Source organism: Bos indicus x Bos taurus, chromosome 29, assembly GCF_003369695.1.
Source record: "Bos indicus x Bos taurus breed Angus x Brahman F1 hybrid chromosome 29, Bos_hybrid_MaternalHap_v2.0, whole genome shotgun sequence".
NCBI classification, from domain to species: domain Eukaryota; kingdom Metazoa; phylum Chordata; class Mammalia; order Artiodactyla; family Bovidae; genus Bos; species Bos indicus x Bos taurus.
This window is the reverse complement of record NC_040104.1, coordinates 9253358-9281067: the sequence shown is the minus strand read 5'-3', so window position 1 is coordinate 9281067 and position 27710 is coordinate 9253358. Positions and strand designations below refer to the sequence as shown.

General features: G+C 45.7%; 1 protein-coding gene across 1 annotated transcript; it reads right to left on the bottom strand.

Annotated features, from left to right (window-relative positions):
* Nucleotides 1-2213: 2213 nt before the first annotated feature.
* Nucleotides 2214-8825, bottom strand: LOC113885988 (pregnancy-associated glycoprotein 1-like). Its single transcript, XM_027531942.1, has 7 exons — nucleotides 8702-8825; nucleotides 8485-8603; nucleotides 7096-7289; nucleotides 6050-6166; nucleotides 4240-4380; nucleotides 4053-4152; nucleotides 2214-2363 (listed from the first exon to the last, which is right to left on the bottom strand). Exons 1-7 carry the CDS (start codon nucleotides 8808-8810, stop codon nucleotides 2214-2216), a joined length of 930 nt encoding a protein of 309 aa, XP_027387743.1. The 5' UTR covers nucleotides 8811-8825.
* Between the last annotated feature and the right edge of the window lie 18885 nt (nucleotides 8826-27710).

Here is a 27710-nt window from a genome sequence, read left to right as displayed (position 1 = left end):
TAGTTGAAGGATGAGAGGCAGGTGCTAGTGGGAGAGTGAAATCCCAGCTCCCTAGTCTTGGGTTGGGACACGTTTGAGGCACAACTTATGTCCCAAGTTCTCTATGAAAACAAGCTGTAGCTTCCCTCTCCATGACTTGCATGATATCAGACCCAGACTGGTTCATCCTTTTTCATGTCCTGCTTCCCCTGAGACCTCACTGATTTCTCTATGAGAATATTTTTTAAATGTAAATTGATTTACTTTAATTGGAGGCTAGTTACTTTACAATATGGAAGTGGTTTTGCCATACATTGACATGAATCTGCCCCAAGTGTACATGTGTTCCCCATCCTTAACCCCACTCCCACCCCCCTCCCCATCACATCCCTCTGGGTCATCCCAGTGCACCATCCCCAAGCACCCTGTCTCATTCATTAAACCTGGACTGGCGATCCATTTCACATATGATAATATACATGTTTCAATGCCATTCTCCGAAATCATCCCACCCTCACCCTCTCCCACAGAGTCCAAAAGACTGTTCTATACATCTGTGTCTCTTTTGCTGTCTTGCGTATAGGGTTATCGTTACCATCTTTCTAAATTCCATATATATGTGTTAGTATACTGTATTGGTGTTTTTCTTTCTGGCTTACTTCACTCTGTATAATCGGCTGCAGTTTCACCCACCTCATTAGAACTGATTCAAATGTATTCTTTTTAATGGATGAGTAATACTCCATTGTGTATATGTACTACAGCTTTCTTATCCATTCATCTACTGATGGACATCTAGGTTACTTCCATGTCCTGGCTATTATAAACAGTGCTGCAGTGAACTTTGGGATATACGTGTCTCTTTCAATCCTGGTTTCCTCAGTATGTATGCCCAGCAGTGGGATTGCTGGGTCATATGGCAGTTCTAGTTCCAGTTTTTTAAAGAATCTCCACACTGTTCTCCAGAGTGGCTGTACTAGTGTGTATTCCCACCAACAGTGTAAGAGGGTTCCCTTTTCTCCACACCCTCTCCAGCGTTTATTATTTGTAGACTTTTGGATAGCTTCCACTGCAAAAGTACCTAACCATGGAAGCTCCAAGCAAATAGTTTGTAGCTCCACCCCCGAAAGAAGCTCAGAAATGCTGAAGGCTCTGTGTACCCTGGGTCCCCCGATACATGAATTGCATTCTCCCCAGCAGCATTGGAGGCAAGGAAGGGGCATTCTGGGCCCTGGAGGAGGGGGATGGCTCTGGGATCCACTGGGGCCACCACTTACCAAGTAGGACTGGAAAGGACAGAGCAGGCATATGTGGCAGAGACCTGGTGACTGGGTGTGGGGCAAAAGGGAACAAGCTCTCCATAAAGTACCTCACCCAAAATCCCCTGGAGGAGAAGCCCAGTGATAAGAATATCTGAGATGGGACAAAGAGAGTCTATTTCATTATCCCTTATAATTCCTCTGAATGAGGAGGTGGTTGAGTTGGTGGGTCATCACAAGTTCTTCCATGGCTTTGACCATCTGCCAGTCGCTATCCTTGGGGCTGCCTCTCCCCAGCTTCAGTCATGTAGTTCTAGACAAAATTGACAATCATGTCCTGAGGGTTCAGGGCCAAAGACCATATAAAGCCAGTCATAAGACCCCATGTCCCTGCCAGGATGGCTAATCTAGGGCTCTGTGTTTGATCTGAGGTGGGTCATTCATAGAACACCCTTGAACTCTGATGTCTGCAATCTTCTTTCCTTACTAGGTGATGCCTTCGGGATTTAAAACCCTAGGGCAGGTAGCTTGAACTCCCTCACTAGGTGTAGAAGCCTTAAGGAAGAAAGTTGCCAGGCTAAGACCATCAAAGAAGACCAAACAGAAAGAGCGAGGGTGAGAGAGAATTGATGACTTCTGGTTTCTTGGGTCCATTCACTGAGATCTTTGTATTTGCTCTGATTCTTGTGTCCTGGATTCCCAGAATCATTTCAATGAGTCTCCCTTTTCCTTGAAGCCAGTTGGAGTAGGGCTCCTCTCAATTTTGATTCAGACTTGGTTCTAGATCCTTCACTCCCAGACACAGAGGCACCATTTGTTTCAGCATCATTAAGAGTGAAACCCTTTATTCTTTACTGAGGATAGGGTGTACAGACCACCAAATACAGTTCACCAGCATCCTGGGCAGCAGTGCCCAAAGTGTGAGTGACTGTGTGTTAGGAGCGGCCTTACTGGTTCCTGAACCACTCCAAGCATTTACACTGCTTGTGCCAGGCCAATCCTGTCATTTCCTCGATCATAAACTGAGAAGTACTGCCTCAGGAAGACATCACCCAGGATCCAGGTCTCTGTAGATGGACTCAGTTTGCTGTCCTTAAAGGTGGTATAGCAGTGGCCTCTAGAATCCTGGGGGAGTCAGAGACACACACCAGTCAGCATGAGCCCTTACCGGTGACTCCCCTCAGTATCCAGACCCAGCTCAATTCTTTGTTTTATTTCCCTCTTTTGGTAAGTATCAAGGGGGTTTCTCAGCAGCAGGGGATATGAGAGTTCATCCAAAACCAAAGAGGGCCAAGACATGAGGTTGCTATGAGGAAGGGTGTGGTGAGTGGAGGACTGGGAGTTGGGGAAACAGAGGAATGAAAAACAACAAAGTCCTACTGTAGAGAGTAAGGAACTATATTTAATATTCAGTGATAAACCACGTGAAAAAGAATAAGAAAAAAATATATTTTATGTGTATAACTGAGTCACATTGCTGTGCAGCAGAACTTAATGCAACACTATAGATTAGCCACACTTCAATATAATTATTTAGAAAAGAACAAGCGTGTCCATAGTTCCCCTCACTCCCTGTTTCTTTCCTTCTGACTCCTACTCCTTATTTTCTCTCCAGAGAATGCTGGTTCTCCTCCTGCATCCCCACAATCTGTACTTTATTATCAAACTTTATTTTGTATTGGAGTATAGCTGATTAACAATATTCTGAGTTTCAGGTGGACAGTAAAGGGACTCAGCCATATGTATCCAGGTATCCTGGTCCCAAGGACACCCCTCCCATCCAGGCTGTCATATAACTGAGCAGAGTTCCCTGTACCACAAAGTAACTCGTTGTTGGTTATCCCTCTTAAATAGAGCAGTGCCCAAACACGTTCTTGAAGACTTAACTCAGGAACTCTGAGAAGCCTCCTTCAGCCCACACTCACCCTCTTTGGCCACTCCAGGCTTGGGTGGGTAACATACTCTGGTTCCCCATCCGCACTGGTCAGTCCACAGCCCTCATCACCCCTAGTAAGTCCCCAGTGCCCCAGTGCAGACCACCTTGAGATGCCATTTGCATAGAATCCAGTGCAGTTTTGCCCAGAACCCAGCAACCTTCAGACGGTTCAATGAGTTTGTGGTTTTAGAATTCCTGAAATTCCCTCTCTTCCTCAAAGCCTTCTTTGAGCCCATCAGCCTGCTTTGAATTCCCACAGGGAGCTGACATGAAGCCTCCACCCTGTGCCAGGCCTGAGCAGTCACTGTTCACCCTTTATTCACATTAGCATTCAGCCTCCCCACAGATGGGTTGGGTGCCCCAACTCACAAAGGGGGCACCTGGCCAGAGCAAGGGGAAGATGTAGGCGAGAACTAGGCTGACCATGTAATTTATCATCCAAACCAGGAAAACTTTGAGAAGGGAAGGGAGACTGTTAACTTATGCTGGGACATCACACTGGGACTGTCCCCAGCCATTCTCCTTGTAACATGGCTTATTTCAGGGACTGCTAGAGCTGAATATCATGTTCATGCACCTCTGGGTTCAGATAGAATTGAAGCTCTTTAAGGACTGAGGACCTTAGTGTTCCCCTCTGCCTGACTCCCACTATGCCATATGGTGTAGTATCTCCACATTTATTTCAGGAAGATCAGTGTCCCACACAGCCCTTTACTGTCAAGTGATTGGTTTTGTGGGAGTCACCCGCCCAGCCACAGAGCTCAGCAGCATCTGCAGTGGTGTGACATGGCCTCCAGAGGACGCCCTCCTCCCAGCAGCAGCCCAAGGGTTCCTACAAGCTCCGGTTTGAGAACCAACCCTCAATGTTGTTCCCTCACCTTGAGGATGAGGGCTCGAGCTGGCACTGGGTAGTTGACGCCGTTGATGGTGAAGATAATAGAGGGAAGGGTATTGACCACAGAACAATAAACGTAGTGCAGTTAGAGAGAGAGGGTGAGAGGTTGGCCCTGGAGTTCCTTGTTGTGTTTGGAGACTGGAAGTAACCCTGGGGCATGACCCTTCACCTTGGAACCCCGTAGCCTGGCGCCAATGAGCTTCTGTATGTTACTGACCAGTCTTCCTGGGCCTTCGATATGTGTTGTCCCAGTGTCCACAAGGGCCTCACAGCCATCAGAACAAGCAATAACCTTTCTTTTTATGGTGATGCTGAGAGACAATGGAAGAAAGAGGGCATCAAGGTCACTCAGATTCTCCCCAGAGTTGCTCCCTTCCCGACTGTCTCCTAAACAGCCCTTCATCTCTTGCCCTCTTTTCCTTTGCTCTCGACACAGCACCTTTCTTGACATCCTCGAATGCAGTACTTGAATGCACCAGGATATTTTGTACCTTGACACAAGCTGGTCTTCCTTCCTAAAAGACTCCACTCCACTTCGACTAGCAAATTTCTTCTCATCTTCCAGATTCCACCTTAATTGTATTGTTTTCTTTCTCCCGGTGTTTATCAGTCTCCTGTCTTGGTCTCTCTCTGTAGACCCTTCCTCATGTCTGCTGCTGCTGCTGCTGCTGACTCACTTCAGTTGTGTCGGACTCTGGGAGAACTCATAGAGGGCAGCCCGCCAGGCTCCGCCATCACTGGGATTTCCCAGTCAAAGTACTGGAGTGGGTTGCCATTGCCTTCTCCTCCTCATGTCTAGCATATACCAAAGTCACAATTCACTATGTGGGCGAGTCACTTCATGTACATCTGCCTACTTAGATGTGAGGGCGAGTTTTATTCTCCTTGCCTCCCTAAAGTGCCTGGCACACAGTGGATGCCCAATGCTTGTCTGTTCAATGAGTGAATGAAGACTGAGAAAACAATAGAAACCTCCAGAGAGCTGTATCTGGTGGGGAACAAATAGCGGGTTGCACACAGAGTGAAGATGGAGATTCGCAGGGGCAGCAGATTCTCATGGTAGGAGGAGAGAGGGGCTCCTCTGGGAGAGGGTGTCTCCCAGCACTGCTCCTACAACCAGCTCAGACCCTGAGACCCTGGCCAGGAAATACATTACTAGCCCACAGAAACTCCAAAGGACAGGTCAGCTTTTGTCTGAGGGTATCACACAGAATCCTATCAATTATGCCTCTTGTCCTCAGGTCACTCCTGGATCCCACCTTCCTGATTCTCTGTTACAGCCCCTGTCCCACTGTGTGCCCAAGAACATGGAATGTCTGTTTTATTAGTCGCTTTCACATCTTAAGACTGCAGCCAGCCTCTCTCCACTGCTGGGTAGCTGCTCCCTAAGAAGACTAGTTTTCCCCATTTTCTCAGGACTGTCCCTGTTTTTTAACTGACATTTATCTGTACTGAGAACTTCCTATGTCCTAGGTAGCCCTGGACAGTCGGTCATCTTATCATAAGTCTGTTCAGGCTGGTGAAATTCTCCCTGATCGTCTGTTCACCACACTGTAGAGTCCTCTAACCATGCTCCCCACCTCAAAGGGCAGTGGGTGCAGCCCTCTCCCAGCTGCACAGACCTCTCCAGACCCTTTTAGGACCCTGGTCAGAGCCCTGGTCAGAGGCCTGGGGATTATGAACCCATGGGTTGTTTGTGTATCTATGTGCTTGTGTGTTTGTTTGTATGTGTGTTTGTATGTGTCTCTGTGAGTGCTTGTGTGTCTCTGACTAGCTATGCATGTTTTTATGTGTCTCTGTGTATGTTTATATGTGTCTGCTTGTGTGTTTCCATGTGTCTGCGTGTCTGTCTGTGTCATTGTGGGTAGTGTATATGTCTGTGTGACTGTGTGTCTGAGAATGCATTTGTGTGTGTCTGCCTGTGTCCATGTACAGTAGCGGGAGCATCACTTGGGCTGACCCTCAGAGGGAGAGGCTTACCTGTGCATGTGTACAATCCAGTCACCCGCTTGGATCAATGGTACCCAGTTGAGCTCTCCCTTGTAGTAGCGGTGGTCCACCCCACCAAACATCACCACACTGCCCTCCCGCTTGTCTCTGTAGAGATAAGAGGGGCGGGGATCCTTGGAGGACAGTAACAACAGCACTGAGAGCTGTGCTTGTCCACCCATCAAGGCCCTAATAAGGTCCCATGTACAGATGCAGAAATCGAGTCTAGGAGAGATTGAGATCCAGAACAAGGTCGGTTACTGGTTAGTGAGTGGCACAGAGGAGGCTAGAAGCTGAATCACTTGGCTGGGCTCCACCCACTGTGTCTTCTGAAGACGCCCTGCATCTCCTGTGACCTGAATGCTCAGACACCCTCAGAGGACATGGTGCTGAAGTGTTTTGGCTTTCCCCTTGTCCACCTTGTCATTTTTAAGAAAAATCAAGGCCTGGGAGTTCTAAGGGTATGGGTTCAGGTCACCCAGAGTTGGCTCCACTGGCCTGTGACCTCTACTGTCAAAGGGCCCCACACTCAGAAGGGACCCCACCGCTGCTCTCCCTGTCTTGAAATGCCTAATATTTCTTGAACAAGGGGTCCCACACTTTTGTGTCCCACACTTTTGTGTCCCACACTTTCATTTCTCACTGGCTCCACAAATTGGGTAGCTGGTCCTGGGCTCCCAGTGAAATGCTAATGAGGAGGGATATCCAGTATCCTTCTCCTTCCTTCCTTATCAAATTCATAAACAAATCCTAGTGCCTTTTCCTTCAACTTGTTTCCTGTTGCCTTCCATTAGCCTTCCTCCTCACTCACCCCCCTAGACCAAGTTACTGGTCTTGAGCCCAGCAGTAGGGTTGTGTTCCAATGAAATTTTATTTATAAAAGCCAGTAGTGAAGCCAGGTAGGGCCCAGGGGCCATAGTTATCCTGGGTTAGATTATCTCTCAGGATATTTCTTTACCAAGTGTTCTATAATTTTCATGCAACTGAAAGCATCTTACAGCTAAGTTATAGAAAGGGATTGTCCATCTCAGACTTACTTGCTCAAGTAGAAGGCAAAAACAGGCTCAGAAATGGCACCTTGATTCTTCAGCTTGTCAAAGATGGGGATGGCTCCAGAGAAGGATACGTTGGGGTAGTTCAAGCCCAAGATGCCATCATAAGCTCTGCCTTCAAACCCGTATTCCTTCATGCTTAGACCAAACGGCTGGTCAGTACTTACAAGGTTCCCAATCTGTGGGAGAGAAGAGTGTTCCCACTTACAGATACGTGAAGTGGGGCTAGGACTGGGCTGGGTGCATTGCCATTAGATCCTCAAGGAAGAATTGAGGCTGGGCTCTGTCTTTGGTGGACCTCAGACGGCTAGACCAAGCTGGGAGGGGAATTTGGGGTCCATTTGTGAGAGGCTGTGAATTTTAAAACATCTACCCCTCTGAAAAACACCACCTGAGTGAGTCAAATTGCCCTCTTAGCTTCTGTCCAGGTGGGGCAACCAAGAGTCAGGCCAGGTCCCATTGGTGCCACCTTATGGACAAAATGAACGAGAGCAAGATAGCTTTCTCTTTGGCATCACTGTGACCTAATGACAGGAATGGACTGCGTTCTCTGTAATGTACTGTGCATTCTGCATCTGTCCAGGAAGACAGAAGCTGAAAACACAATCTTGCTTCCAGGGTCTATGAAATTACTGCCTGAGGAATTCACTTTTGGGGATATGTGTATATTTCTGTGAGTGTGTATGAGAGAGAAAGAGAGAGGGGGGGAACTACTTAGGTATTTTGAGGGGGGGCAGGCCATAGGTTTATTAGACTCTCAAGGGTCCTCTAGAGTGAGCACTCAATTATCAGGCCCCTTGACTTCTCAGGCCCCCAGTTTCCCACTCTGGATACCTGAAGCCCTTGACTGCCCCCAGGGTCCCCAGATCAGTTTTATCCTGTCTTCAAACACCCCACAGCAACTTCAGCCCTGAAAAGCCAGCTTAACTCCACCTTTTACCACATGTGTGCCCTCAGCAAGGCCCTTGCTGTCTGCACCTCAGTTTCCTCATATGTCTCATGAGCTATCAGAGTAACTGCTGTATGGGGTTGTTGCAGGATTAAACCAGTTACCACCTGAAAGTGCCTAGAACAGTCCGAATATAAAAGTGGGTGCTTTTATCCCTTCTTCTTGCTCCCAGCAAAATGAACCTTGAACTTCTCATGAGCAGAGGAGCTGCAAGTCCACACCTCAAGCCACTCTCTGGGTTAGCTAATTTGTTTGCTCGTGTGTCACCACGGGCACTGCCTCCCCAGAGACATATCCTGTGGATAAGATGGCCAATATCTATGGGAGTTAGGCTAGGAAGGGTCCTGCCAGATGGTCCTGCATCTGTTTTGCAAGCAGTGGTCACTCCATAGTCAGTCCTGACTCAGCATTTGTTACACTGTTACCCGAACTGTGTCATAAACAACAACTCCTTTCATTCTCCCAGATCCATAGGTGATCCTGAAGGTCTTATTGGTAAGCCAGAAGGTGGAAGACTGAAGATGTCTGAACCTAACATGTGTGGCTGCAGACACAAGAGATGAGTGTCATCAGGTGCCAAGGGTGGAAACATGGTGGCAGGGCAAGTGAAGGATGGTCCGGGTAGAGGGTGTCTGTACTCACAACAGGCTGGACTGGTGGAAAAGATGGACGGCACCCACAAGTCAGATGAAGCTGTGTCAAAGATAACCTGGAATTCCTGAGGGGGTGTTCCAATGGTGATGTTAGCCATGTAGACCAGCTACAGGGAGAAGGAGGGAGTGGGTTAGTGCAGAACTGGCTTCCCTCTATTCCCACACTGATGCCTCCCTCTGGGTGTCACATATCTCTTGAGATCACTTTCTAACCACTGTGCAGCTCACAGACTTTGGTCACAGATGTATCTGCATTTGATATATTTTTTCTGTGCTACATTTTATGTAGGATATTGACTCTATGACCAAGTGTTGAAGTGGTACCTCCTGCATGGGAAGCCCAGAGGCATAACCACTGGGCCTCTAGGACTGCTGGACACCCAGGGAGGTCCTGGTGCCTTCATCTGAGAAGCTCTGTAGCCTCTTCAAACCCAGCCTTAGCAGCCCCTTCTCCAGGAGGTCCTTCTTGATCAACCCCAGCTACTCCCTCTAAACTCAGACCACATCCAATCAACACCACACAGGTGATGCTTTCATTTGACATGTATTTACCCTTTGCCTATCTCTCAGACTGGCATGGGCAGTCTGTAACAGAGTTCAATTGTCTTTTTTTTTTTTTTTTTTTACTGCATCGAGTCTTAGTTGCAGCATACAAAATCTTTTGTTGCAGCACATGGACTCTCTTGTTGGGCTTTCCTTTGTGCTCGGCTGGTAAAGAATCTGCCTTAGAAAGATGGTAACAATAACCCTGTATATGAGACAGCAAAAGAGACACTGATGTATAGAACAGTCCTTTGGACTCTGTGGGAGAGGGACCGGGTGGGATGATTTGGGAGAACGGCATTGAAACATGTATGATATCATATATGAAATGAGTCACCAGTCCAGGTTTAATGCACGATACTGGATGCTTGGGGCTGGTGCACTGGGACGACCCAGAGGGATGGTACAGAGAGGGAGGAGGGAGGAGGGTTCAGGATGGGGAACATGTGTATACCTGTGGCAGATTCATGTTGATATATGGCAAAAACAATACAATATTGTAAAATTAAAAAATAAAACAAAATAAAAATTTTAAAAAAAGAATCTGCCTGCAATGTGGGAGACTTGGGTTTGATCCCTGGGTTGGGAAGATCCCCTGGAGAACGGAAAGGCTACCCACTCCAGTACTCTGGCCTGGAGAATTCCTGTACAGTCCTGGGATCACAAAAGTGATCCAGTCCTGTACAGTCCATGGGATCATAAAAGTCGGACACAACTGAGCAACTTTCACTTTCACTATGGACTCTCCAGTTGCAGCATTCGAGCTCCAGAGGGCCTGGACTCAGTAGTTGCCCCACTCAGATTTATTGCCCCGAGGCATGTGGGATCTTAGCTCCCCAACTAGGAACTGAACATGTGCCCCTTGCTTTGGAAGGCAAATTTTTAACCACTGGACCACCAGGGAAGCCCTCAACTGTGTCTTTAATAGAATCATGCTAGTCTGCATTTCCCCAAATAAAATCTTCCTGTGCTTTTATTGAGTTCCATTAAAATAAGCCTAAATGATCACAAAACAGGGAAATCGATAAACTAAACTCCATGCCTGCTAGCTAAGCAAGATTTCCCAACTGGCTGCCTTCATGACAATTCCTCGAACTTATTGCTTTTCCCTCTTGCTTCTGCAGGATCGCAGTGAGGCAGGGGCCAGGCCCACTTCTACGATGACACCTGCTGTCACACCTGCAGTCATGAGCACATCAGTGACTTGCAGCAAGAAGAGAAGTGGGGTAACGCTCAATACCAGGGGTCTGACCACGGATGCATAGAACACCAAGAACCTTCAGCTCAGGGAAGACCCATTTGGTCTGGTCCTCTTCAAGGCAACCCCAGCAGGAATAAATACGGCCATGAAAGGGGACATCCGGAGAAAGCCAGCCACCCAGGAAGGAGGGGAGAAAGTGGCCGGCCAGAGGGGAAAGAGTAAGTGGGAGGAGGGGCCGCAGGTGTGAAATGCAGGGAAGGGAGGGGTCAAGGGAGGGAAACTCAATGGCCCTGTGGGTGTATTACCCCCAGAGGGCATGGGTGCCCAGATGACGTAGGTCAGGGCTGACCAACTGGGAGCCTGGAAGCCGGTGTAAAGGGGAGGAAACCACCCCGTGACCTCTCACTGCCCAGAGTGTGTGGGCAGGAAGCTCGCCTGGACTGCCCTGTGTCCCAGGTGCCCGACCACCTCCAGGCGCATAGCAGGCTTGTGACTGACCAGCTGAACAAGTGACTGAACGCTGGGTAGCACAGAGGTTCTGCTTTTATGAGATAATATTGTCTCATTTGTGTGCTGTTGGGGAGAGGAAATTTCCCCCTCTGTGCCTCTTGTGTTATTGTGGCTGAACTAAAGATAAAACTAATGATAAAATGACAAAACAATGGAAACAGTGACAGACTTTATTTGCTTGGGCTCCAAAATCACTGCAGATGGTGACTACAGCCATGAAATTAAAAGATGCTTGCTCCTTGGAAGAAAAGCTATGACCAACCTAGACACCATAGTGAAAAGCAGGCACATTACTTTGCGGACAAAGGTCTGTCTAGTCAAGGCTGTGGTTTTACCAGTAGTCATGTATGGATGTGAGAGTTGGACTACAAAGAAAGCTGAGCACCGAAGAATTGATGCTTTTGAACTATGGTGCTGGAGAAGACTGTTGAGAGTCCCTTGGACTGCAAGGAGATCAAATCAGTCAATCCTAAAGGAAATGAGTCCTGAATGTTCATTGGAAGGACTGATGCTGAAGTTGAAACTCCAATATTTTGGCAACCTAATGTGAGGAACCAACTCATTGGAAAAGACCTTGATGCTGAGAAAGATTGAAGGTGGGAGGAGAAGGGCATGACAGAGGATGAGATGGTTGGATGGCATCACTGACTCGTGGACATGAGTTTGAGTAGGGTCCGGGAGTTGGTGATGGACAGGGAAGGCTGGCATGCAACAGTCCATGGGGTCACGTAGAGTCGGACATGACTGACCGACTGAACCGAACTGAATGATAAAATCGACTCAAGATAGACTCATAGAGAAAAAGAAAAACATTTTAATGCATACACAGAGCCTCATGGAAACGGTCCCTCAGAAGTAGCCAAAGCAGGCAGCTTTTAGACATTTTAGACAAAGAAACAATACATTTGTGAGAAATTGACAGGACAAAGAAACTGCTGTGTTCTGAGTATTGGGTGGTTTGTGTTGTTGTTATTGTTGCTGTTTGTTTGTTTGGCTGCCCTGGGTCTTTGTTGCAGCACAAGGGCTCCTGGATGTAGTGCACAGATTTCTCTAGCTGAAGGCTTGCTCTGGTTGCAGGCTTCCTTCCGTTGCACTGCACAGGTTTAGTTGCTCTGAGGCATGTGGGATCTTAGTATCCTGACCAGGGATCGAATCCAAATCCCCCACATTGGAAGACGGATTCTTAACCACTGGACCACCAGAGAAGTCCCAAAACTTAGGTATTGTGTGTTCACTAGTGAGGAATCTAAGCAGAGTTTGCGCTTGTGGTGGTAAAACTAAAGAAGTAACGAGGCGTTTATCCAGGCTTCTTCCCCCGGATTCCCCGTCCCTGGCAATAAGGATGTCCTTCTACGTCCAGATGCAGTGAGGGCACCTTTCACATGAGGGGTTATTTCCTGCTTTCAGGGGATCATAAAGGAGAGTCAAAGCATCCCTCTTGCCTTGGCCATTTCTTAACTTTAATTCAAAATAAGCAATGTTCCATTGTAATATATTTGGGAGTAGTCCACCCCAAGTCCCAACAGCACTGGTCAGAAAACGGTTCTAGATAAAGACATGGATACTCAGAAAAACAAAAGGATGCAGTAGCTATGTGAGGATGATCCCTAAAGACCAGTGTACTCAGCCCAGCTCCACTGAGTTCACTGACACAGTAACATGGACAGGGGTGGGCCAGCTGGTAAGATTGGAAGCTGGGCTTCTATACCCAACAGAGACTTGGAGACAGTGGCCCCATCCTTCCTGGGGATGACGTTCAAAGGGATGGCTTCAGGTCCTGGCAGCATTGAGCTTTTTCAGGCAGGCATCTGAGGGGTCATCCTGCAGACATGGCCTCATGTTGCCAGAAGCCCTGCTGGAGTTTGACGGTCCCTTGGTGCAAAAGTCTGGATGCGTTTGTTCTGTGGCTCGAGTTCCACTGTTCTCACAGGCCCACGGTCTTACCTAGAGAGAAGGAGAGAGAGGAGAATCTTTCTAGAGAAACAGTGTGATGAAAAGGAAGGGGTGAGGGAGAGAAAGAAAGGCAAGTTAGTGAGTTACCTTCAGTGGAAAGAGTTCAGAAATAGAGGTGCCAGGGCCAGGGAAAATGAACAGATGAACATACACACCCCCGAGCGCTTCCTGCAATCTTGAGGGCCTCTTCTCTCCCCAGTAGAGAGCGTGTGCTCCTGCAGTGCTGTGAGGTACTTGGACAACAACTGAGTCATTTTTTCTAATAAACATTCACTTACCGTTGCTGTTGTTCAGTATCTAAGTACTGTCCAACTCTTTGTGACCCCATGGATGGCAGCATGCCAGGCTTCCTTGTCCTTCACCACCTCCTGGAGTTTGTCCAGATTCATGTCCATTGAGTCAGTGATGCTATCTAAACATCTCATTCTCTGCCACCCTCTTCTCCTTTTGCCCTCAATCTTCCCCAGCATTAGTCTTTTCCAATGAATTGGCTCTTCGCATCAGGTGGCCAAAGTATTGGAGCTTCTGCTTCAGCATCAGTCTTTCCAATGAATATTCATTGGAATGTTCATTGATTTCCTTTAGAATTGACTGGTTTGATCCCCTTTGCAGTCCAAGGGACCTTCAAGTGTCTTCTCCAGCACCACAGTTAGAAAGCATCAATTCTTCGGCACTCAGCCTTCTTTATGGTCTGACTCTCACATCTGTACCTGACTACTGGAAAAACCATAGCCTTGACCATATGGACCTTGATCGGCAAAGTGATGTCTTTGCTTATTAATATATATATTGTCTAGGTTGGTCATAGCTTTCCACCCAAGGAGCAAGTGACTTTTAATTTCATGGATGCAGTCACAGTCCACAGGGATTTTGGAGCCCAAGAAAATAAAACCTTCTGCTGCTTCCACTTTTTCACCTTCTGTTTGCCATGAGGTGATGAGACTGGATGCCATAATCTTAGTTTATGATTCTGCAATCCTACACCTAGTGCTTACCCAAAAGAAATTAAAATCCATGTTCATGCACACAAACAAACCTATATGGGAATATCTATAGTGGCTGTAATAATTATTGTCAAATATCAAAAACTACACAAATGTCCTTCAGCTGGTGAATAAAGAAAGGCTGGCCCATGCATGCAGCAGGATACCACTCAGCAGAAACAAGGAACAAAGCATGTCACATGCTACAACAAAAATGAACGTCAGACGCATTCTGCTAAGTTAAAGAACCCAGACACAAAAAGCAAGCTTCTATATGATTCCATTTGTATGACGTTCTAGAAAAGGCAAAGCTATAGGGAGAGAAAAGAGATTGCAGGAGTTGAGGTGTGGAGCTGGGGTGAGGGGCTGGCTGATGACAAATGGGCCTGGGGAGCTTTAGGGGCGAGTGAATCTCCTGTGATCTGTGTTCTCCTGACGGTCACATGGATACATGAGAGTGTCAACAGTCAAAGAACTATATACAAAAATGGTCAATTTACTCTAACATTTAACTTATTTTGAATATAAACATATATATATATATATAAACACATATGCCTACGTGTGTATACGCTCACGTGCTGTCCATCTGTTTTAATGGTTGAATAACACGCCATTAAATGCAGGTGTCTATTTTATTTGGCCAGTTCCTTTAGTGGTTTCCAGGGATTGGACATTCCCTTTAATGCTGCGATGCTATGGAAGGCAGTAAGGAGTTGGTCCAGGACTTGGCCAAGCCTGCCCCAGTGCCTTCCCACGCAGGCTTTCACTCCATCCCTACACAGCCTAGAGGTAGGGATTATTATCTGCTCTGCAGAGGGTGCAGCTGAACTTAGCAGGGGGGTGGGGGAAGTCACACATGCAAGTTGCACAGTCAGGGAGCAGGAGACCGAGGACCCCAACTGCTTCTGACCAGTTGGGAGGCCCATGCTCCTTTCCTTACACTGTGCACCCAGTTGTTAACTATTGAAAGGAAGTAACTGTGTCTTATTTCTGTTCATCACTCCAAAACAACTAATATATAGGAGACTGGACCCAAGATGTGATGCTTTCCAAGAACCAGGGGTTGCCTTGAACTGAACCCCTCTCCAATGGAATAAAGTCAACAGTCTGCCCATGAACTCACTTCTAATGAAGATGAGCCCTTGGTACACTGTGAGGGTAGGAGCATGATGAATTCAGCAAATGGCCCTTGAGTGCCTGTTGTGCCAGGCACTGAAGGGAGAACCAGTGCATGATGGTGCAACTGTTCCCCTTCTCCATCTCAACCCTGGGACTTAAACAGAGAACTCATCCTTGCTTGAGGGAGACAGATGGCTCACACAGCCCCTGTTTACAGAGAAGGCCAGTGTTCATAGCCAGAGGCAGAAATCTCAGTCAGGTCTCCAAGTCTCAGTTTTGGCTTGGCCTGAGACAGGAAAACCAGAGACAGGCAGAGGGGAGCCCTGGCAGGGAACATTCTAGAACCTGACCCTCAAGGAGCCCCAGTCAAGCCTGCAGGCTCCCTCTGTAAATCAACTGCAGTCAACAGTTGGGAGCCCTTCTTGCACTGGTGAGAAGTCCCTCTCTTTACTGGGATGACTGGGCTGGAAAGGTGCTCTTTAGAGGACAAAGGCGAGATGGAGAGGGGTCCAGAAGGCAGTGTGGGTGGACATGCAGCAGGGGAGTGAGTCCGAGTGATGTACACAGGTTGGGTGTGAGTGCACTGTATGTGCAGAGTGTGTGTGTGTCAGAGAATGAGTCTTGACTTCCAGGAGGTCTGAAATGCCTCCTAAAGGGCCTCCTGCCTCCTACCCAGGCATGGTCAGTTTTCATAAGCATTCCCTTGTGTGTGGTCAGAAAGAATCTGTATTTCACAGTTCACTCTATGTGCTCATTGAATCAGCTTGTCAGTATCTTTTGCGAAGTTTCTGTATCTTAACTGATTTTTGTGTCCCCTTGATTTATCAGATCCTGATAGAGGAATAGGTAGATCTCCCACTATGGTGAACTAGTCATTTTCTCCTTACAACAGACCAAAAATTTTAATATCTCTTTTAGGACTTTTATTAGATGCAAACAATTTTAGAATTATTAATATCATACCTTCCTAGGGAATTGAAAGTTTTTTCGGAATCTTTGTGGAGCGTTTCTTGACACCAGCAGTTAATTCTCTGTTTCGAGACAGCAACTGGGTGCTCCATGAATCGGTTCGATTTTGACACTAAACACAGACTTCACAGCCTAAGTGCTCAGTCCCCTAAGACTGTCTTCCTTCACATCAGATGTCTTTCACCACTCACCTGTATTTTTGTCAAAACCCCTCCTACATTTCAGCAGTTTTCCAGAAAGGCTCACAGAACTCAGAAAGGCAGCTTAAATGTTTACCAATTTATGAGGATGGATACAATTCAGTTCAGTTCAGTTCAGTTCAGTCGCTCAGTTGTGTCCGACTCTTTGCAACCCCATGGACTGCAGCACGCCAGGGCTCCCTGTCCATCTACAACTCCCGGAGTTCACCCAGACTCAAGTTCATCGAGTCAGTGATGCCATCCAGCCATCTCATGCTCGGTCATCCCCTTCTCCTCCTGCCCCCAATCCCTCCTAGAATCAGAGTCTTTTCCAATGAGTCAACCCTTCGCATAAGGGGGCCAAAGTACTGGAGTTTCAGCTTTAGCATCATTCCTTCCAAAGAACACCCACGGCTGATCTCCTTCAGAATGGACTGGTTGGATCTCCTTGCACTCTAAGGGACTCTCAAGAGTCTTCTCCAACACCACAGTTCAAAAGCATCAATTCTTCGGCACTCAGGTTCTTCACAGTCCAACTCTCACATCCATACGTGACCACAGGAAAACCATAGCCTTGACTAGACGGACATTTGTTGGCAAAGTAATGTCTCTGCTTTTGAATATGCTATCTAGGTTAGTCATAACTTTCCTTCCAAGGAGTAAGCATCTTTTAATTTCATGGCTGCAGTCACCATCTGCAGTGATTTTGGAGCCCAGAAAAAAAGTCTGACACTGTTTCCACTTTTTCCCCATCTATTTCCCATGAAGTGATGGGACCAGATGCCACGCTCTTCGTTTTCTGAATGTTGAGCTTTAAGCCAACTTTTTCACTCTCCACTTTCACTTTCATCAAGCAACCAAATGGAAGAGAGGTGGAGGGCAAGGCGTGGGGGCAGAAGATGCAAGGAGCTTCCCTCTCCTCTTCAGGTAGCCACTCTACGGATACCTTGGTATGTTCACCACCAGGAAGTTCATCAAGTCTCCTCGCTGAACAGTTTTTATAGAGCTTAACCTTTAGCACCCACTCCCACATTCCCTTCTTAGAGATCAGTAGCCTGAAATTTCCAACTCTCTGATCACTGGGTCTTTCTGATGACCAGCCCCATCCTAAGGCTATCTTAGGGTCAAAGTCACCCCATTAGCACAAACTCAGGTTGATCAAAGGGGTTCCTTAGAAATAGCAAAAGATAAAGCCTATCAACAAGGAAATTCTGAGGGTTTTAAGTGCTCTGTCCAAGAACCAAGGACAAAGACCAAATGTATTTCTTATTATGCCACACTTTTCATCCTTTCTGTCTAATAGTCATTTTTGGTTTAAAGCTTATATTTTCTGATATCAATATACCTATGCCAGCTTTCAGTTAATTAATATCAACTAATTAACCAGTTTTTAGCTAGTAATTGCCTAGTATATCTTCTACTAAAAATATTACTATAAAATTTATTGAAATAATTTAGAAAGTTTTCTTTTGTTTAAATTTTCAAGTTTCAACTATTTATAAGGTATATAGCATGTAAATGTTTTCATATACAAAGGTAGCAGTAAAATTGCCACCCATATACCTAAGGCATGGGTTAAAATCTGATTTTTGGTAATTTTGCTTTATCTGCATCTATTTTTTATGCCATGTGTTTTACATAAGCCTCATAACTTTATCACACTTAATAAGATACATGATTCCTTAATATTCTTCATTATCCAATTCACATTCAAATTTCCCCAGGAAACCCAAATTGCTTTTAGAGCCCTTTCTCACATTTACTTACTTTGTCTCCAACATGTCTTTCAGTCTAGGACACTTTATACACACCCTCAATATTTTTCCTTGATAACATTAATGTTTTTTTTTGTTTGTTTGTTTTATTTTTTAACTTTACAATATTGTATTGATTTTACCATATATCGAAAAGAATCCGCCACAGGTATACATGTGTTCCCCATCCTGAACCCTCCTCCCTCCTTCCTCCCCATACCATCCCTCTGGGTTGTCCCAGTGCACCAGCCCCAAGCATCCAGTATCGTGCATCGAACTTGGACTGGCGACTCGTTTCATATATGATATTATACATATTTCAATGCCATTCTCCCAAATCATCCCACCCTCTCCCTAGCATTAATGTTTTCAAGATGTCAAATAACTTGTCACGTAACCTTCAGTCTTTATGTCCTTATATTTCAATTGTATCTGCTGTAAACAGTATTCCCTGGATTCGTTTTCTAATCCAGTATAATGTTTGTCTTTTACTTGGCAAGTTTAGTTCATTTATATTTATGGTCACTATCAATATATTTGGAATTAGTTCTTCCATCTTATCTGATTATTTCCACAAATCTCACTTTTTATAGGTAATGTTTCATTATTTTTTAATTGAACAGGGGGCTTCTGTTTTGCTTTCTTGTGTTTAGTCTACCTCATTCCTTTTTATTCCATAATTAATTTGGAGATCTATACTCCATGGGTCCATATCATATTCTCCCGAGTGTGAGAGAAGAGCCTTCAAGAGACTCCCCTTTAATTTTGGCCTGTGTCCCTTGAGCTTGGCACACTTGAAAACAGGCATGAGATGTTATATCAATAGAGCTAAGATAAAACGAAAAGAAACTAACTGGGAGAAAACTATGCTTATGTCAACACTGGGGAAAGAATGAGCATAAGCTTTTCCTAGACCAGGTATGGTCCAAGCAGGAGCAAACTAGAAAGGAGCCATTTATAAGTCCTGTCCGGGATTCCACACACACATGGTCCCCAGACAACCAAGGCTGCCAAGGGAAACATTGGCAACCAGATGGAGGAGATGACTTGCCTTGTGGAGGGAAGGACAATTGGCCCCAGAAGGGTGCTTCCGAGAGCCCACAAAAGCCCCTTGCAGGAATCTGGTCACTTTGAACATCTGCCAAGCCCAACTAGTAACAGAGCCAAACCTCAAGGGACCAATCACGAATGGTCACACCTCCTTCCCTAACCCCTCCCCAGAGGCCTCAGCAGCAGGCAGGTCAGGGATAAGACCATCCACACCCACGCTCCATGAGGTCTGAGGCAGCCTTTGTACCACGTGACCTGCTCCACTGGGTAGAGCTGATTGGTCTAGTGGGCCACCTGACCCAATGGCTGTCAACCAATCAGTAGACAGCTCAGTGTGGTGAGGGAGCCAATCAGATTCTCTCTCAGGAGCTTGTGCTAGGAGGCCTTGGAGGCCACAGGGAGGGATGAAGATGAGCGGATATGGGAAGAGAAGCCACAGGAGTGGGTGTGGGATCAGAGACTTGGGGGCCGTGACAAGCCCCAAGAGGAGAGGATGCAGGATCATTGCGGGGTGGAAGTAATAAGGCAGAGAAAAGCTGTGGAGATCAGGGGAGATTTTAAACAAGATTGGCCAGAGCATATAATTTTCATTATGGCTGTGGTTGGGTTTGGTTTGAGCCCCACTGACATCTACAGACTCCAGCTGCTGACTCCTGGAAGCCGGCCTGGGTCTAGTTCCAGGTCAAGGGTCCTAGTTTCCCTTGATTCGTGTTCTTGCATATCAGTCAGGTTTGTCTATCTCTCTTGCTGCTGACCTGTTCCTACACAACTGGAAACACCCATTACGTGAGATAACCAGAGCTGGAGTTTGTTTCGTGCAGGTAAACTAAAAAGCCTCTTGATGAAAGTGACAGTGGAGAGTGAAAAAGTCGGCTTAAAGCTCAACATTCAGAAAACGAAGATCATGACATCTGGTCCCATCACTTCCTGGGAAATACATGGGGAAACAGTGGAAACAGTGTCAGACTTTATTTTGGGGGGCTCCAAAATCACTGCAGATGGGGACTGCAGCCATGAAATTAAAAGACGCTTACTCCTTGGAAGGAAAGTTATGACCAACCTAGATAGCATATTCAAAAGCAGAGACATGACTTTGCCAACAAAGGTCCGTCTAGTCAAGGCTATGGTTTTTCCTGTGGTCGTGTATGGATGTGAGAGTTGGACTGTGAAGAAGGGTGAGCGATGAAGAATTGATGCTTTTGAACTGTGGTGTTGGAGAAGACTCTTGAGAGTCCCTTGGACTGCAAGGAGATCCAACCAGTCCATTCTGAAGGAGATCAGCCCTGGGATTTCTTTGGAAGGAATGATGCTAAAGCTGAAACTCCAGTACTTTGACCACCTTATGCGAAGAGTTGACTCATTAGAAAAGACTCGGACCCTGGGAGGTATTGGGGGCAGGAGGAGAAGGGGACGACCGAGCATGAGATGGCTGGATGGCATCACTGACTCGATGAACTTGAGTCTGGGTGAACTCCGGGAGTTGGTGATAGACAGGGAGGCCTGGAATGCTGCGATTCATGGGGTCGCAAAGAGTCAGACACGACTGAGTGACTGAACTAAACTGAACTGAACTGAAAGAACACAGTCCACAAATAGAAAATGAGAGAGAATCACCAAAGAGCCAGAGCACAGCCTGGCATCAGCAGGAGCAGAGCCTCGCTGCAACCTCAACAGACTCCAGCCAGGCAGTTATTGATGCATGTCCCCCAATAAAATCCTCCCTTACTGGGTTTTGGTTTTATTATTGTAGGAAAAAATGAAATCCACAAACCAAACCAGAAACTGATAGCCTATGGTGTTTGGTGTCGAATTTGTGGTCTCCAAAGGAGAAGATTGAACTCCAGGACCAAAGATGCAGTCTCCATCATTCAGAGTTTTGTGCAGCAAAGATTTTTATTTAAAGTAAAAGGATAGAGAAAGCTTCTGACATAGATATCAGAAGGGGGTATAAAGAGTGCCCACCTCACTAGTTTAAGCAAGGCATTATATACTTTTCAACTGGCTGCTGAGAATAGATAAAAAGAATGCCTCAAGACTGAGAAAGTTTTATCCAGACCCTCTTCCACAGCATACATCTTGAGATCACAGTGGCCCAAGACTAGTCTGGTAAAATGGATTTCAAGCACTCTGTCCCTGGCAGAGATGTGTTATGGCTGTGTAGGCAGTGAGGAAACAGGTTCCCAGGCAACATTTGTTACAGTTATAATGACTAACAGAGACACAGAGTCTGAGAAAAGCATACCCAACAGTAAGATATATTATGCTTAAAAGGCCAGTTTTCAAAAGAAATAGACTGTTGCAAAGTTAACACAGAGCTTTTCAAATTAGCCCATCCTTGGAAAGATATATCATAGCTTTCAGAGCCTAAGAGACTAAGGCAAAAGGATATGAAAAAGAAAGAAAGTTTACTTCCTCCTAAAAGGGGCCTTGGACTCCCTATCAACCTGCCTGTTAACTCTCTCAAAACTGTATAGCAAAACAAGACTCCCCTCAATGTATAATGTCACTGCTGACAAGACACTCCCTTCAGGTCATTGACTTTGCTTCTGGTTTCTTGAGAACATGACTCAGGCAGATAGGGCTATCAGGCCCACTCCAGAGATGGTAGCTGCTGTGACAGCATCTCTGCCCTGCAAGAGACAGGAGAGTGAGTCAGACTCTGTGTCAGTAAGCTGAGTACAGACTGTACATTCAACAAGGATGTCCAGCTCAGGGAGCTTCATGTGCCTCATAGCCTCCTTGACAAACTCAGGAGTCAACAAATATTGACAGGGAAATGCAGAGAGGAGGGCAGCGTGAGGAAGGAATTTGTGAATGGGGCAGCTGGCCAATGACATACACAGACCTGAAGAGGGAAATTCCCTTCAGCCTGCGGGTTTTTAAAGCAGACAGATCCCCAGAGGGTGACTGTGGAAAGGACAGGGAGATGAAGCCAGATGGTTAAAATCCTGGCTGATGAACAGTGAGCTCTTGAGATACATATAAAGTTGAAGAGGAATTGCTATTGAACCTCAATGAACTCTGACCTGGGTCCTAACAGAGCCCTCACTTGTCCTCATCTTGGCTGTATCCCCAGCGCCCAGACCTGCCAGGCGCCAAGTGCTCTCTGCACATTCTTCAATAAATGACTCAACTATGAAAAAGAGTGGTGATGTTATACTTTAAATTATTAAGATATCTTACTTATATTGCTTGTAGTAGGAAAAAAAAAAACAGCAAAAGTAAGAGTAAGTTTCAGGGTAAAAACAGAACATGTATCAAATTTCACTCCTTCCTGAACTCCAAATAAAAATAAAGTAAGACATTAGTTTTAGGCATAATTCTACTAGGACTCAGAGAAGACTAAAGGCTAAGGCAGCTGTGGAAAAAGCCGAATATTAATCCTAAATAGAGTAAGTCCCTTACATACTAACCTGGTCAGTTCTGAGAGCACGTTCTTAACACTAATTTGTTCATAGGTTCAACAAAGTTAGCTTAGGTACCCAAGTAACACAATCAACTATACAGTACTGTAGTGTAAAAGATTTATAATACTTTTCATACAAAAAATATATAAAACAAAAACAAAGAATAAAGAACACATTTTTTTTACTTCAACTTAAATTCTTCATTAGCACACTCAAAGATACTTATTGAAAGTGAAAGCATTAGCTGCTCAGTTGTGTCTGATTCTTTGCAACCTCATGGACTGCAGCCTGCCAGGCTCCTCTGTCCATGGAATTCTCCAGGCAAGAATACTGGAGTAGGTTGCCACTCCATTCTCAAGGGAGACTTCCTAACCCAGGGATTGAACCCCAGTGTCATGCATTGAACGCAGATTCTTTACCATCTGAGCCATCCTTTTAATAGGGTTCTCATACATTACAAAAAAAAAGATTTATTCATTGATTTTTGGCTGCACTGGGTCTTCATTGCTGTGTTCAGACTTTCTTGAGTTGCAGGAAGTGGGGACTCCTCTTTGTCGTGGAGCATAGGCTCTAGAACTTGGGCTCAGTAGTTTCAGGCTCAGTAGAGGTGGCACAAGGGCTTAGTTATCTCACCTTATGTGGGATCCTCTTGACCAGGGATCGAACCTATGTCCCCCGCATTGGCAGGTGAATTCTTTACCGCTGAGACCACCAGGGATGGCCATCTCATATTTTTAATCTTACAGTATCAGATCAGATCAGTTGCTCAGTCGTGTCCGACTCTTTGTGACCCCATGAATAGCAGCAAGCCAGGCCTCCCTGTCCATCACCAACTCCCAGGTTCACTCAAACTCATGTCCATCGAGTCAGTGATGCCATCCAGCCATCTCATCCTCTGTTGTCCCCTTCTCCTCCTGCCCCCAATCTCTCCCAGCATCAGAGTCTTTTCCAATGAGTCAACTCTTAGCATGAGGTGGCCAAAGTACTGGAGTTTCAGCTTTAGCATCATTCCCTCCAAAGAAATCCCAGGGCTGATCTCCTTCAGAATGGACTGGTTGGATCTCCTTGCAGTCCAAGGGACTCTCAAGAGTCTTCTCCAACACCACAGTTCAAAAGCATCAATTCTTCAGTGCTCAGCCTTCTTCACAGTCCAACTCTCACATCCATACATGACCACAGGAAAAACCATAGCCTTGACTAGACGAACCTGTGTTGGCAAAGTAATGTCTCTGCTTTTGAATATGCTATCTCGGTTGGTCATAACTTTCCTTCCAAGGAGTAAGTGTCTTTTAATTTCATGGCTGCAGTCCCCATCTGCAGTGATTTTGGAGCCCAGAAAATAAAGTCTGACACTGTTTCCATTGTTTCCCCATCTATTTCCTGTAAAGTGATGGGACTGGATGCCATGATCTTCGTTTTCTGAATGTTGAGCTTTAAGCCAACTTTTTCACTCTCCACTTTCACCTTCATCAAGAGGATTTTTAGTTCCTCTTCATTTTCTGCCATAAGGGTGGTGTCATCTGCATATCTGAGATTATTGATATTTCTCCCGGAAATCTTGATTCCAGCTTGTGTTTCTTCCAGTCCAGCGTTTCTCATGATGTACTCTGCATATAAGTTAAATAAATAGGGTGACAATATACAGCCTTGATGTACTCCTTTTCCTATTTGGAACCAGTCTGTTGTTCCATGTCCAGTTCTAACTGTTGCTTCCTGATCTGCATACAAATTTCTCAAGAGGCAGATCAGGTGGTCTGGTATTCCCATCTCTTTCTGAATTTTCCACAGTTTATTGTGATCCACACAGTCAAAGGCTTTGGCATAATCAATCAAGCAGAAGTAGATGTTTTTCTGGACCTCTCTTGCTTTTTCCATGATCCAGCAGATGTTGGCGATTTGATCTCTGGTTCCTCTGCCTTTTCTAAAACCAGCTTGAACATCTGGAAGTTCATGGTTCACATATTGCTGAAGCCTGCTTGGAGAATTTAAGCATTACTTTACTACCATGTGAGATGAGTGCAATTGTGCGGTAGTTTGAGCATTCTTTGGCATTGCCTTTCTTTGGGATTGGAATGAAAACTGACCTTTTCCAGTTCTGTGGCCACTGCTGAGTTTTCCAAATTTGCTGACATATTGGGTGCAGCATTTTCACATCATCATCTTTCAGGATTTGGAATAGCTCAACTGGAATTCCATCACCTCCACTAGCTTTGTTCGTAGTGATGCTTTCTAAGGCCAACTTGACTTCACATTCCAGGATGTCTGGCTCTAGGTCAGTGATCACACCGTCATGATTATCTTGGTCTTGAAGATCTTTTTTGTACAGTTCTTCTGTGTATTCTTGCCATCTCTTCTTAATATCTTCTGCTTCTGTTAGGTCCATACCATCTCTGTCCTTTATTGAGCCCATCTTTGCATGAAATGTTCCTTTCGTATCTCTGATTTTCTTGAAGAGATCTTTAGTCTTTCCCATTCTGTTGTTTTCCTCTATTTTTTTTTTTGCATTGATCACTGAAGAAGGCTTTCTTATCTCTCCTTGCTATTCTTTGGAACTCTGCATTCAAATGCTTATATCTTTCCTTTTCCCCTTTGCTTTTCGCTTCTCTTCTTTTCACAGCTATTTGTAAGGCCTCCCCAGATAGCCATTTTGCTTTTTTGCATTTCTTTTTATTGGGGATGACCTTGATCCCTGTGTCCTGTACAATATCACGAACCTCATTCCATAGCTCATCAGGCACTCTCTCAGATCTAGGCCCTTAAATCTATTTCTCACTTCCACTGTATAATCATAATGGATTTGATTTAGATCATACCTGAATGGTCTAGTGGTTTTCCCTACTTTCTTCAATTTAAGTCTGAATTTGGCAATAAGGAGTTCATGGTCTGAGCCACAGTCAGCTCCTGGTCTTGTTTTTGCTGACTGTATAGAGCTCCTCCATCTTTGACTGCAAAGAATATAATCAATCTGATTTCGGTGTTGACCATCTGGTGATATCCATGTATAGAGTCTTCTCTTGTGTTGTTGGAAGAGGGTGCTTGTTATGACCAGTGCATTTTCTTGGCAAAACTCTATTAGTCTTTGCCCTGCTTCATTCCGTATTCCAAGGCCAAATTGGCCTGTTACTTCAGGTATTTCTTGACTTCCTACTTTTGCATTCCAGTTTCCTATAATGAAAAGGACATCTTTTTTGGATCTTAGTTCTAAAAGTCTTGTAGGTCTTCATAGAACCGTTCAACTTCAGCTTCTTCAGCGTTTGCCTTGGAAACAAACAGAGTTCATTCTGTCCTTTTTAAGATTGCATCCAAGTACTGCATTTCGGACTCTTTTGTTGACCATGATGGCTACTCCATTTCTTCTGAGGGATTCCTGCCTGCATTAGTAGATATAATGGTCATCTGAGTTAAATTCACCCATTCCAGTCCATTTCAGTTCGCTGATTCCTAGAATGTCAACATTCACTCTTGCCATCTCTTGTTTGACTACTTCCAATTTGCCTTGAATCATGGACCTGACATTCCAGGTTCCTATGCAATATTGCTCTTTACAGCATCGGACCTTGCTTCTATCACCAGTCACATCCACAGCTAGGTATTCTTTTTGCTTTGGCTCCATCCCTTCATTCTTTCTGGAGTTATTTCTCCACTGATCCCCAGTAGCATATTGGGCACCTACTGACCTGGGGAGTTTCTATATAGTACGTTGAAAAGTACAGTAGTGAAGAACAACAGCTGGCATCCAGGGGCTGGTGTCACGTGAACAAGCAAGAAGAGTTACTGACTGGAGGAGGGAGAGGAGGTGGAGATGGAGGAACTGAAGGATCGTCAGCAATAGGAGATGGAGGGCACGCTTCAATGTCAGTCCTGACTTTGCTGGGACACAAGTTGGCATCTTTGAAAGTTCAAAACTTGAATGTTTGTATGTCAAGGGCTAACTGTGTACATCACTTCATGGGAAATAGATGGGGAAACAGTGGAAACAGTGTCAGACTTTATTTTGGGGGGCTCCAAAATCACCGCAGATGGTGATTGCAGCCATGAAATTAAAAGACGCTTACTCCTTGGAAGGAAAGTTATGACCAACCTAGATACCATATTCAAAAGCAGAGACATTACATTGCCAACAAGGGTCCAGATGTCTAGTCAAGGCTATGATTTTTCCAGTGGTCATGTATGGATGTGAGAGTTGGACTGTGAAGAAAGCTGAGTGCCAAAGAATTGATGCTTTTGAACTGTGGTGTTGGAGAAGACTCTTGAGAGTCCCTTGGACTGCAAGGAGATCCAACCAGTCCATTCTAAAGGAGATCAGCCCTGGTTGTACTTTGATAGGAATGATGCTAAAGCTGAAACTCCAGTACTTTGGCCACCTCATGCGAAGAGCTGACTCATTGGAAAAGACTCTGATGCTGGGAGGGGTTGGGGGAAGGAGGATAAGGGGACAACCGAGGATGAGATGGCTGGATGGCATCACGGAGTCGATGGACATGAGTTTGAGTGAACCCCGGGAGTTGGTGATTGACAGGGAGGCCTGCGGAGCTGCGATTCATGGGGTTGGCAAGAGTTGGACATGACTGAGTGACTGAAATGAACTGAACTGAATTGTGTACAACAGAATCCCTAAAAAAGATCACACATTGACGTCACCAGGTATTTCTGGAGGTGGGTGAAAGAGAGAGAGAGCTGAGGTCCCTCCTTAACCACAATGAAAATCAGAAGATTTGGGGGTCTGAAAACAGAAGCACATGTGAGGGTGTGGGTATCATACCTCCAAAAAGGGATTGTGAGGCCATAAATATGCGAAATGGAGACTCTTGGGCTTCCCATCCCCTCTGCTCCCAGTACTTTACCCTTTAAATAAGAGTCAGGAAAACTCTTCCAGGGAATCGCACTGGCCCAAGTGGAAACATGAAAGGTACCAATATGAGGGTTCCCAGTCTACTCTGAAGTGAACCTCAAAGTCAACAAGCCACTGCCCTCTGAGCTCACTCCTCAACCCCCCTATTCTTAATCATGAGCCCACAATCCAGATGTACCAGACATATAGGTGCTGCTGCTGCTACTGCTAAGTCACTTAGTCATGTCCGACTCTGTGCAACCCCATAGACGGCAGCCCACCAGGCTTCCCTGTCCCTGGGATTCTCCAGGCAAGAACACTGGAGGGGGTTGCCATTTCCTTCTCCAAGGCATGAAAGTGAAAATGAAACTGAAGTCACTCAGTCATGTCCAACACTTTGCGACCCTATGGACTGCAGCCTAGCCAGCTGTTCCATTCATCAGGTTTTGCAGGCAAGAGTACTGGAGTAGGGTGCCGTTGTCTTCTCCAAGACATC